Here is a 12,252-nt window from a genome sequence, read left to right on the forward strand (position 1 = left end):
TCCTTCATTTTGTACTGTCAGATACAATCCTGACCTCTGCATTAGGGCCAAACACAGCTAAGCATCCCTGTTTGCAAAATATTTGGCACCCTACTGCTGTCTCAACCATACTATAAACCTTTCTCGCACCAGAATTTAAGTAAACATCTTGAAACAAAAATTTGGAGATACTTCATGGGAAAACAAATAGGAACAGCACAAAAATCGTCGGGATTTCAGGAACCAAACACCTGCATTTCTCTGCCTAGTTTTGTGCTTTTCTCTGTCTGTGCTAATTTTGCCGTTTCTGTATTATTCATCAATGTTTGCTTGTTTTGTGTAAATCACTTGCTCCAGCATCTATGGGATGAACAGTAGCTATATCTCTATGGCTTGACAACTCCACAAATTCTTATAATCCATGCCGAGCTTGGCTTTGGCACATTTCTACTTCTTTTCTGGCTTCAAACCCACTGTCTAACTGGTTAAAACATAATACACATAATCTGTTAAAACATAAAACAAATAATCTGTTGAGAGTGCACAGGAATGAACTTGGACTGGTTAATCTACTGAAGTGTATCTGCTTGCTTCTATTCTGTATCTGATCCAGTAAAATAAAAAAAGCAGTTAAGAGTGCAGGCTCAGACTTCTCTAGTATCAGGGTGGATAAACTGAACACAAAAAGGGATTACGCTGAAGATGAACTCTTTTTCAGGTAAAAGCTATTGGATTTGCTAGCTTTTAGGGTATCATCATGGACTGCAGAAACAGTATAGCATCTGAGGAGAATCTCCCGCTAGTAAATGATGAATTTCCAAGTTTATGCTAAGAACCAGCCCTTCCTCCTCTCTGAAACCATTCTGATTTGCTTTATCTTTCCACAGCACGGACTTCTTTGCAGCAGGAAATCTGCTTTTAAGTTATGTTTGAAAACTATCACGTAATTAGTAAAAATAGCAATCACTTCATTAGCCACTGCAGCATTTTGTGTCTCCTGCGCGATATAATTCTTCAGACACAAGAAGGAAAGAAGTTGGGTGCCTACTGGTCTGTCACAGTCCCAAAACCCAAGGAAACTTACCTTTGCTGGATGCGTGGATCAGTTTGCACCAAGGGCAGGATGGCTTCCAGCACTTTACTTGCTGAGCCTGGCAGCATCTCTAATACTTTCTTATCAATTGCCATTTTGTCCACAATAGTCTTAAAGTAGCGCAATGCACTGACAACCTCCTTCTCCTTTTCCTCTAGCCACGATACATTCTAAAGAGGAGGAAAAAAGGAGAGATATGTTAAAACCTCAGGATTTTTAAGGGCAGGGTTACCTTACCTTACCTAAAGGATGGCAACACTGAATGCAGTACATTCTACTTCAGAGAACTGGAGAAAACCCCTTCTACCACAAACACTTTTAAACTCAATTACTACTCTTTCAAAAGAATGGTCAGTGCAAAATTGCACCCACACTTTAACTTTCTGAATCATGTGCATTCCAAACTGAAGACTTATCTTCATGAGGTTTAGGCCAAGATTAACACTACTACCAATGTGAAGGGCACTGCTTTGAAACCCACAGGCCAAACTGGGAGAGTGAAAGAAAAAAAATCTACTAAATGCAGATAGTAAAGATAATGCAAGAAAGGAAGCATCAACTACTGGTTTTAATAGAGTTGCTCCTCTGATGTGATCCAAATCCTTTCACCTTAAGCACATCTCATTATCAAAAGGTCTTTTCAATCAGTAAATGCAGTGGATCAGCCAAAGGGAAAGAGAAAAAGAAAAGAGGAAAAAACCCTCCCACAATCAGAAAAACTTCCGAACTCTAGAACAATCCAAACAGATGCCTCCATTTTTGTACCCATCCCTGATAATTTCAACAAAATATGTGGTGTTCACCTTTATTGTTCTAAGTGATTCTGCTGACTCCAATATGCCTACTTGTATGAAAGTGAGCTACAGTCTTGTCTTTCTGTTCACAAATAAAAAACTCCTATCCGATCAGTCTCCAACCTAAGTCATTTTGTGATGCTGCTGGAACAAGGGAACTCACACACTGTCCATGGGGACAGATTGTGAAAGCTAAGTTTTGGCATCAGTGAATGAATGTTGCAGAAGGGAACAATTCATTGGAATAAAGCTGAGTTGTGGTCACATACTTTTGTGCCACCACCAACACTAGAAGAGGAAATTCAGAAGTGATACATGATATCTTAATGGCATTCTGGACAGGGATTTGTTTAAAAAGTTTACCAGAGTATGCCTGGAGGACTTCTAATGCCACAAGTATTTCCTAAGTGAGATTTAAATTAACTACTGAACACTGCTAGAAAAGGAGCAGAGAGATTAGCAGAGTCGGGTTTCATCCATTATCTCCTCAGTAAATTCGGCTTCAAGAATTAATGACCTATGGGCATTGTGTGCTCCCCACACTCTTGTCAGCTGTTAAACTGCTGCTTTTCTGCAAAATCAGGCCAGCAGCCCAAAAGGTTTTAGGAAGAACAATTTATAGGCAGCACTGGTTAGTAATTTGGGGCTAGTTGCATAAAAGGATTAGAGTCCCAAGTCCCGTCCAGCTCCAACTTTAGAAGTCTAAGTCCCAATCCAAGATCTGCAAACCACCCTGTCATTTTCCATCTCATCTGGGAAGTGCCCAAACTCTGTTGCTGCTTCCAATTCTGACAGTATTGCTTGCCAGGCACCTCAAGTTCTGCTCCACAGCTCACAGCCACCTTGAACTCCCTTGCTGAGGAGTATCCTGGCAACTCGCTGATGTGAAAAATGACATTCCCCATTTTTTAGGCATATGCCCTCACCACTGCACAGTTTATTCCAGGATATGGAGAGGCTCAGTCCCTCCCATGAAGGTTTTGCACTTCATATGAACACACATTTCAGGGATGAGAGAACCCTATATATATTCCCTGAGCGAGTATGAGAGAACCCTATATACATTCCCTGAGCGAGTAGGACTATGGCCCAGTGGTCAGAGCTCTCACACAGAAGTGAAAAAATGTGGATTGCAGTTCCTGCTCTGATGACTGCTTATGTTTCATTCAACAACTGTTTCCTGTAGAAAGACTTGCGCCTTAATAGCTTAAACACTTCTCCTGGCACAAAGGAGGGATGGGCTTGACTCTGAGAGTTCAGGGCTGAGAATGACAAGTGGAAACACAAATCCTTCTGCTGAACACATCAAGGCATGCAAATCCAGCCACCGGACGCTATTTGGGATGCAGCCCTTTTTTGCAACTCCCCTGCTAGCTCTTTGGGCGACAATCCCATATGAGCACTTCTTATGAATCCCTTTCTGAGGTCCAAAGGCATCATATCTATGTGTGTATACATGCGCACACAAACACACAAAAATAAAGCCTACACATCCTACACAGGATTGCAGGTTCTGCTACGGAGCTCAGATATATAAATGTCAGTTGTTGCCATGAGGGTGAAGTTTCTGGTGTTCAGTGCTTTACTCACTGAGGCCTGGGAACAGGAGCAATAATTCTAGAGAAGGCAGTAATAACCCGGTGGGGTGGATGGATGGATAGGAATATATTCCAGTGTCTGCATCTCATTTATAAGAGACGATGCCTGCATGGGTTGAGCATATCCTTCAAGTTACACATAGTGATTTTATATTAATTTTTGGTATTGCTATTTCTGCTCTACAGTGATTATCTACTTCAAGAGTATAAAAATAGCATCTTAAGTACTTAAGAGGGAGGAAAAGATGATATTTTGTGTATCAAGTGTGTCTTCTGATGGAAAATCTGTTTGTCAACTGATGTCTATATTCCAGTGAGAGAACATGGTGCCAATCCAGGCATATCCTCTTCCCCACTCCATCCACACAAAGCTAATGAGCTGACTACATCCAACTAATTGATTATTTGGACAGTAGCTATTAAAATAGACAAGAATGAGCCAGAAATAACAATATTTCACAGTATAAAAATGTATAAAGTTTAAATAATCATGTGTGATAATAAAAATTATTGCAATTGTTTTGGTTTTCAGTAAAAAAACCCCAATCTGTACATAAAAAAAGGTTTTACAGGTTCAGCATGCCTTATCAGTAAATCCTCTTGCAGTGTGTTTTAGAGGAAAGAAAGCAAAGCAAAAACTTCACCTATTATGAACGTGCTAATACGTATTTGCTATAGAATAGCCTTTTGAAAAGGGGTCTTCGTTTTCTAATTTATTTAGTATGTGGTCACATATCAATTGAAAGACAGGCCTCTAAATTATCTCAATATATGATCCTGAAGCATTGTTGGAATTAAAAGCCTTCAAGAAGTACTCCCAGGGGTTTTTGTGGGTTTTTTTTGGTAGGAGCCAGCAATACAAGGTGCTTGACTCCCTAGAAAGTATATCCATAGCCTCCTGGGGGAAAAAAAAAACCCAAACAACTACAGCCTGGGATATAAAAGCCTCATCATCTTCCACCTGATGGTGCAGAGTAGTGCTAGGAAGTCCTGCATTGACTTCTCTGGGTGTTAAGCACATCACGCTGCACGAGATAACTGTATCTTGCTGACTGCTCTCAATAACACTACAACAATCCTCAGCAGAGATAATCTAAAAAAAGTTTGCATATCTGGCACTGCACATTGGATGAGATTTCCAACAACAACTGGGAAAGATTTTGAATTATCATAAATAACCTCGATTGCTCCTAACTCTTGGCTTAGATTTATACTTGAAAACTGACTGTAACAGCATTGTTATCTAGATAGTCTCCAGTCTACATAATCAGGTCACAACAGCAGAGGTGGTGACACTTTGATAGGTTTGTGCTGGGAAAGAGTGGTGACTTCAGCTCTTAGAAGACCTGAAGTATGTTGGGTCTGAGGAACGGTGTGTGGAATGCTTGCACGCATCTGTTTGACTCTCCCTGCTGATGTCGTCAGAGATTGAGCACATCTTTGGACCATCTTCAAGGATTTGCTGGCCTGGGTTTTGGGGTGTTTTTTTTAAAAGGATCACACCCCAAAACCAGGCAGTTATTTGGAAGCTGTAAGCAAAACCATAGGGTGTGCAAGTGGAGAGGATGTGTCAAGCCATAAACTACATTCCACAATGAGATATTTAAACGCTTATGGAAGGAGGTCTCATCAGGCTCTCCAAAAGGAAGTACATGCCTTGGTTGCTCCTATTTTATACTACACAGCAGAGTTTATAACTAACCATACAGTAACCCTGAGGATCCCTGAAAAATCTGCAGAATTCTGCGAAGGACTAAGTCACGCATCTAAAGCAGCACTGTGGATTTTGATAAACAGCACCAGCAAGCAAGAAACCAGCAAGACTAACATAACATGTCCTTTGTCTGCTTACTTTGTTCGCTGACTTCTCTGGTGTTTTCACTGTCAGGTCAGCTTGCTTTCCTTTCTTTGAAGGAGTTCTCTTTATTTTTGGTGAATGAAACTTGCCCTTCAACTTCATAGTGAACGAGGAGAGATGGGAACGCTCAGAATCTAGAAAGATACAGAAATGTGTTACTGGATTAGGGTAAATTTGTCGAAACCAGGGAAGTTGTGTCACAGCATTATCTGGAAGACCAGCCTACGAAAAACATTGCAGCCATGTAAATTTATTGAGTGGAACAGGATTTAAAAAAAAAAAATTGTGGCTCTCTATTATGTTTCCAACCGCAATATCACCATCATTTCCTGCTTCCCCTCGGAGGCAGCGACGCTGCAGTACAAAGGCAGGAACAGCGGGATTGCTACCGCTCTGTGCCTTGGAGAGAAAAGGAAAAATACCTCTCAAAAGCACTTATCTCCAGCAGATCCCAAAGTACTTTACAAAGGAGGTAATCATCGTCCCTCTTTTGCCGATGAGCAACTTAGTCAAGGGGATAAAGTGACTTGTTCGCAGACCTCTGGCAGAGCAGAGCTCCTGCCCCTGTCTTGGCTGGGAGTCAGTGCCCACCATGGGTGCGCAGGCAGGGTTCTCTGCCCATGGTAGCTCTGCTCTCTACCTATGGTAGCCACCAGCATGGTGGCTGCTTCAGGAAAGTAAAACACAGTCCGACATAAAGCCCTTCCCAGGCTGCTGATCTCTACCCACTTGGTAGCATCTCCTTTGCATGTGGCTCCATGGATAATCTGAACAAAAATACCAGCCCTTGTCATTCCCAATGGTTTTCACTTCAAATGTACCAGATAAACCAGAGAACAGAGGAACTGCTTCAATACCAGGGCATCATTGAAGAAGTTTCACTACTGAACTGACCAACCCTTTTAAAAATCATATTTTTATTACTTTTTGAATACCTAAAAGCAGAAGTCTCAAAGGTTTGCAATCATGCCATATGCAGACTTACTGTTGAAATACATTTTCATCTGTTTATCCATGAAGCTAAATAAAACTAAGCTGCCTTGTAGAGAGCAAGTTAGAATGTATTTTGAGCAAAGAGCACTGTAATAAATGAAGGTCTGAATTGCTCTCTAGTGGCCCAGATAATTCAGCAGAAGATATCAAACTTGTCTGTCACTACACTATCAAGAAAAGTAAGCAGTCTTGCTGTAGGTTTCATTTTTCTTTTAGATTATTTGGGAATTGACTGCACCAGCTATAATGAGTCAAAACGACACAGTCTGATGCATGCAGCACTGCACCACCTTGTTAGCGTGCAGACTGCGAACAGAAAAGGCTGCTGAGTCAAACCTAGCACCCAGAAGCTAAATACCACACTGCAGCGCAAACGCCGCTCCTCATACTCAGAAATTACCTAACCACAACTCAGGGGAAGGAACCTGTGCTTGCCCTCCCCATAAGGGCTGTCTCCCTTTATACTTGGTTTCCTGGTAGCATGTTAAGACCCTGCTATTAACACCTTCACCAGAGCCAAAACTCTGGTTAGTTATGTCCCCTAGATCAAAATTTTGCAGGCATCCTATTAATGGAAGCTGCATCAGCACCGATTCTAATCTAGTCTGGCTGCAGACCTGGTCTCCATTTACAGGAGTAAATGTTTTTCAAAGTTTTCTTCGTATCATAAAGCCCTGTTTAATGCACTGAGGAGGGAGGCACTAAAACCCTTGGTCACTGCAGATGAATCCAGACATATCAGTTGGCCTCTGAAGAATCACTTACACCAGCTGGCACCCTAACTTAGCAACAATTTACGTCATTGCTTTACATCCACAAGGGGATCTCCAAACCTTTAAAACCTCTGCGGCTCCACAGGGTGCTGAAGGTCACCACTGAAAACAGTTCCTGGCTGCTGCAATAATGCTTTTGCACTCCCTCTCAAAAAATAATTCGTATTTATTTCGTATACCATCTGAGAATTTCTAAACATGCACGCGTATGCATGCTTGTCGAGAGAAGTCATGGCTCTGAATTTATTTTTGAAGAACTGGCAAACAATTACAATAATTAATCTACAGGGAAATAATGGTAGCAGCAACAAATGGCGTCTGGCTCCTCCATGGGCTGCAGTGAGATCCAAACTCCTTGTCTGAGTAAGAAAATGTTCAATACCTCCAAAACCCTCGGTTGCTTATGGCTATAAATTTTGCCTTGTAGGGACAAGAAATTTGGAAGGGAGAAAGATTTCAGAAGACTAGAATTTCTGCTTCTCAGCAGACATCTCTGCCCACCTTTATGGGGCAGCCACAGGAGCGGCTGAACCAATGTGGTGCGTATGGCCTGGAGCCTCCAAAAGGAGATGTCTTGTCAGTGGAGAAAGTTTCTCTTCTGCTGACAGCAGGTTCCCTTCACCATCAGCCTAACCATTTCCCTTCGCTCTCTTTACCCTTCTGTCACATCAAACATTGAATCATTTGCATGCCACGCTCTGAGGGGACACCGACCTACAGAGAGAGGACAGGAGCAAATGGCTGGAGCAGAACGGGAACTTCTTAAAATAACACTACTGAAGTAAACCAGCTGACATTTGCAAAAATAATAAATGTTATTGTTTGTACAGCCCTGCTAAGTCCTGCTTTGAAGATCACAAATTAATGCAGCTTTTTACTACCATGTCTCTCCATCTACAAGAAGCATTTTCCAGATCTCATCTCATAAGTTTCTGATGCATTTGCAGTTAAACAAATGAGTCACAAACCAGTATTCTCTTACACTCAAATTACATTTTGCACTTAAAATAGTGCTTTTCTTGTTCCAAGCACATTACAAACGTATCTGTCCAGTTAGGTCTTAACCTTACTCTGCAGACGGGAAGGAGGCACAAAGGTGAAGCAACTTGTCTAAACGGAGCCCAGGGTGAATCAGTGACTACAAAGTCTCCATCAAGCTGCAGGCCCTCGTCCCTCTCCCCCCACTTGTGAATCAAGCGGTGGAGCTAGTGCACTTATATTCATTGAGTGCCAACAGACGTTATTTGGCACTTACTGGGCTTTATGGTTTTCAAGCAGATACATCGTTCAAGAGTTATAAACAGAATTTGCATTTTGATGAATCTGAATAAGTGGTATGAAAAAGAAGTTACACTTAAATAGGAAAGTATTCTTGCTCAAAGGCGTTAAGTCACCTGAGCTTCTACAGATGAACATGAAACTCTCCTGCAAAAAGCACAGCTGAGCAAGACTTCCTAAACTTAGGAAGCACTGGTTTGCTTTGAGAAAGTTACTTTCTTTACACTACATCTTAATTTAAATGTCTAACGTCCTATGTCTGTCCAGTTTAAAAGTTCAAACAGCGCAGCACGCCTTTACAGATCACATAATGTGATAACCTACAAAGAGAAGCAGAAAACAGAGCCATGGCAGTGCTCAAACCACTTCTCCTGTCCCTTTGCTCCTTCCTGCCTCTCTACAGTAACCAAACCCCTTAATGCAGCATTGAGGTTGCTCCTGAGCTTGGTAGTCTGCCCACTGGAAATTGTTCTATCATGTTACCCTCGCCTCTTATTGATGAATAACTGGTAGTGTTTAACTGGAGTCTCAGCACCCGCCTTCTGAACTTCCCTTTCTCCCTTCTGGTGCGCAGGAGGAGGGTACCCCGCACTTCTATGCAGTGTCCAAATATTTATCAGATGAATGGGAAAAGACAGGGTAACAAACTGGATGGGAGTGATTTCAGCTGGAAGGGGAAAAAAGAAATACTGTTGTATCGAAGTGCTTCTGTCTCAAAGGAACCACTGACTTTCCATCCCCTCGTATTTCATCCCTCCGGATGCTCTGCTGCTGGAAAAAAAAATCGCTTCAAAATTACTTTACTATGGATTTGAGTTTCTTGATTTCTGACTAGAAGTTTTAATACGTCACTCATTTCACTGCTAATTCCATCCCCCTATTAATGAGGCTCCTGCTCCGCTGTGCTTGAACGCGCTCCAGCTGTTGAGTCATGGCCTTGCTCAGCTCTCGGGCTCATCTCCCCCGGCCGGCACGCGTCTGGGGTCCGGCCACACACACAACACGAGAAAGCTCACGTTACGCGCCTGCTCCAAGCCCTGCTGCCAGGTGTGACCGGAGGGTTTTTTCGGCTCCCCTTGAGCCCCCCGGGCCAGGGAGGCCATGGCCAGCCAGGAGCCGCCTCATCCCCCGGCAGCTCCCCCAGCCCCGGCAAAGCGGTGCTGCCTGCCAGTTTGCTGACACAAAGCTAAATCTGGTGAGGAAAGAACTGCAGATTTTAAAGGACAGCGGATTAAGAGGCACAAGGGAAGGCAGATAAATCAGCTTATGTGCTTGTGGGTGAAGAAACCAGGCTGCTTAGGAGAAAGCCGGCAAGTCAAAGCCCAATGTTCACCACTGCCATAGTCAAGCAGTCACTTTCCACTCAGGTTCAAATGAACACCAGAAATTAAGTCAAAACACTCGCACACTGGTGAATTCCACCAACCTAACCCAGCAGCAATTTACTTTAAAGTCAAAGTGAAAGTTCATCTTTTTACACAGCTCAGTCACAGCAGGCTTTCCAGCTGCCAGGTCCTCCTCACCAGCCGCCTCCCACGCCAGCTGCACGTAACCAGCACATGGGAGGCTTCGGAGATGGGAAATAAGCCCCTGTCTGCTTCTGCACCTCCTGGTCATGTTTTTGTCACCAAGGCACAGTTCAATGACGAGGCAGGCTCCAGCAGCAGGGACGGGCAATTGAACTGTTCAACTTGTCTAGTGCTTGGATCATACTAAACAAATTGAAAATAGGTTTGGGTTTTTTTTTTTTAATAAAAAACCCCCAAACTTTAAAATACAGTACCTCTTTTTTTCCCTTCACCTGAAAACCTAAACCCTCCATCTTTTGTCACTCTGTATGTGTTCACACACCAAAACCTTGCAGCTTCAGAGGAGACAAAGCCTTAAAAAAGGATTACAGTTCATTTTCCAGCTTGAACTGACCCTTGCGGCTTGTTAGAGAGAAGTGGAGCCTAAAATATCTTATCCCACACATGGTTCCCTTTTTAAAGGCCATTTGGGTGTCTGATGGATGCACATATTTAAAAGCTATCAGATTAAAAACAACAGTAGACATCTCTCCCCATGTCATAATGAAGCTATTGTGCACATTTTTAATCAACCACTCCTGCCATTTATGCCACAAGTCCTCTGAAGGCAGAGGTGACTTATGTAATGAGTTACACAACGATGCCCATTAAAATGGCATTTGTTCCCTTGGGCTCAGCTCCATCATTTGTGGAAGACAAAAGGCAAGTTGCAAGGCTTCAGCTGAACTCTAGCTGACAGAGACTTTAAGAGTTCTGAAGCAAAAGGAAAAAATAATGAGCTACAGCTCAAAACAACCTTTTTGCAGAGGCTGTCCGTTTGGTGCTGCGATGTGCTACCCAGCGAGGGGCTACGGCTCTGGCTCCTCTAGACCCAATCCTGCTGCCAGAAACACAGGAGAACAGGCGATTCAGGACAGACAGATGGGCACAGGAGAGCTTCCCACAATAATCATGAAACATGCTGCAAAGCACAGGTCTTTCAAGACTATATATGAATATTGCTAGAATTCCCAACCATGTTCCTTCCACCCTTAAGGCAAGGGCTGTAGCTACTATATACTTTTAAGTACAGAAATCTGTGGGGCCTTTGCCCTGGCTAAAGCTTTTGGGCTCTCCTATAATGGGAACATTAAAATAATAGTGATTGACAGAAAATTGAAGGCTTTGAGCTTTGCAGAATGTTGCTCTAACCTTATACTCAAACAGCCTCTCCCAACGGCAAAGTTCCTCCACAGAACAGCTGCCAGAGCCGATGGAGGAGGAATGACGTGAAGCTCACCAGCGGGCTGTGGGCAAGAGAAAGCTACTACAGGGGCACTTTTAAAAGGAATTTTTAATAGTTTTGTGGTGGAGGCCATCTCTGTCTTTCTTGCGACAAAATGTTCAAGCCTGCCAGTGTGTGACTGTAAGGATGGAGAGGAAGCACTTTCAAGGACAACCCCAGATACATTCTCGACCCTTCCACACCTGCAACATGACTCAGCTCTCGCATTATGCGGCAAACAGCCTTCTGCTCCATTTCATGCCCCCTTTCTGCAGAAGTCCTGGGGATGGTTAGAAGTCAAAAAATGAAAAATGCTGATATGCAGCACTTGTGCGATGCTGTATGTTCTCAAAAGGATGAGCTGCGATCCTCAATACAGAAAAGACAGAATGTGACAGAACAGAATTAAAATATCCCTTTTAAATGTCTGAGCTTATCACTGCTGCATCACAGCCGCTACAGAAGCCTCAGACCTACTACTTCCGTCTCTGTGAGTTTATTTTTCTCAACTTTGCCATTACCCCCAGAGACTGAGCAAAGAGAATTTATTCAGAAATAAAAATAGACCCGGTAGGGGATTCGGAAAGGATTAAAAAAAAAAAAAAAAAAAAAAGGGAGGGTCCAGTGTCAATCAGGAAGTTTGCCCACCCTAACCTTTGTACCTTAGGTGGAGCTGTTTGTAAGCTGCTCCAAGTCCCTCTCCAGGGAATCAGTTTGCTAGGAGAGCCGCCAGGTTTTACAGGAAAACGGTGGAGGAAGGGCAGCTCGAGAATCAAACAATCATTCTTGAGTGCTAAAGAAACTTTTCCTTTAACATCACGTCACCTTCGAAGCAGCCAGCATTTGGGAACGGAAAGACCAACTGCCCTTCCTCTTTTTTGGCAACATTACAGTGAATGAGCATAAACCAGCGAGCATTAATGATGTGCAATGACAGCACACAAACTTCTATGGAAAAGGGAGGCTCAGTTCCCTCTCAGCTGGCCAGGCAATGCTCACTGACTCAGAGGCTTCATTATTTTTTATGCCGCCCTCTGGGGCCTCCAGAGGAAGCAAAAGATTTTTATTTGTCAGAGAGCACATTTTTATTTTG

At 43.0% G+C, this 12,252-nt stretch overlaps 1 protein-coding gene across 1 annotated transcript in view; it reads right to left on the reverse strand.

Moving 5' to 3' along the window:
• The window catches only part of RAPGEF1 (Rap guanine nucleotide exchange factor 1), a gene marked incomplete at its 3' end in the record, with an annotated part of 86,678 nt that overhangs the window by 46,706 nt on the left and 27,720 nt on the right, over positions 1 to 12,252 (reverse strand). The window contains exons 2-3 of the mRNA XM_082009039.1: positions 5,317 to 5,456; positions 1,064 to 1,242 (exon numbers count right to left, since the gene is read on the reverse strand). Of these exons, the coding sequence (XP_081865165.1) occupies positions 1,064 to 1,242; positions 5,317 to 5,456 (319 nt within the window). The remainder of the gene's footprint in view (positions 1 to 1,063; positions 1,243 to 5,316; positions 5,457 to 12,252) is intronic.

This window comes from Phaethon aethereus (genome assembly GCF_964289735.1).
Source record: "Phaethon aethereus genome assembly, chromosome: 20".
Classification (NCBI taxonomy): domain Eukaryota; kingdom Metazoa; phylum Chordata; class Aves; order Phaethontiformes; family Phaethontidae; genus Phaethon; species Phaethon aethereus.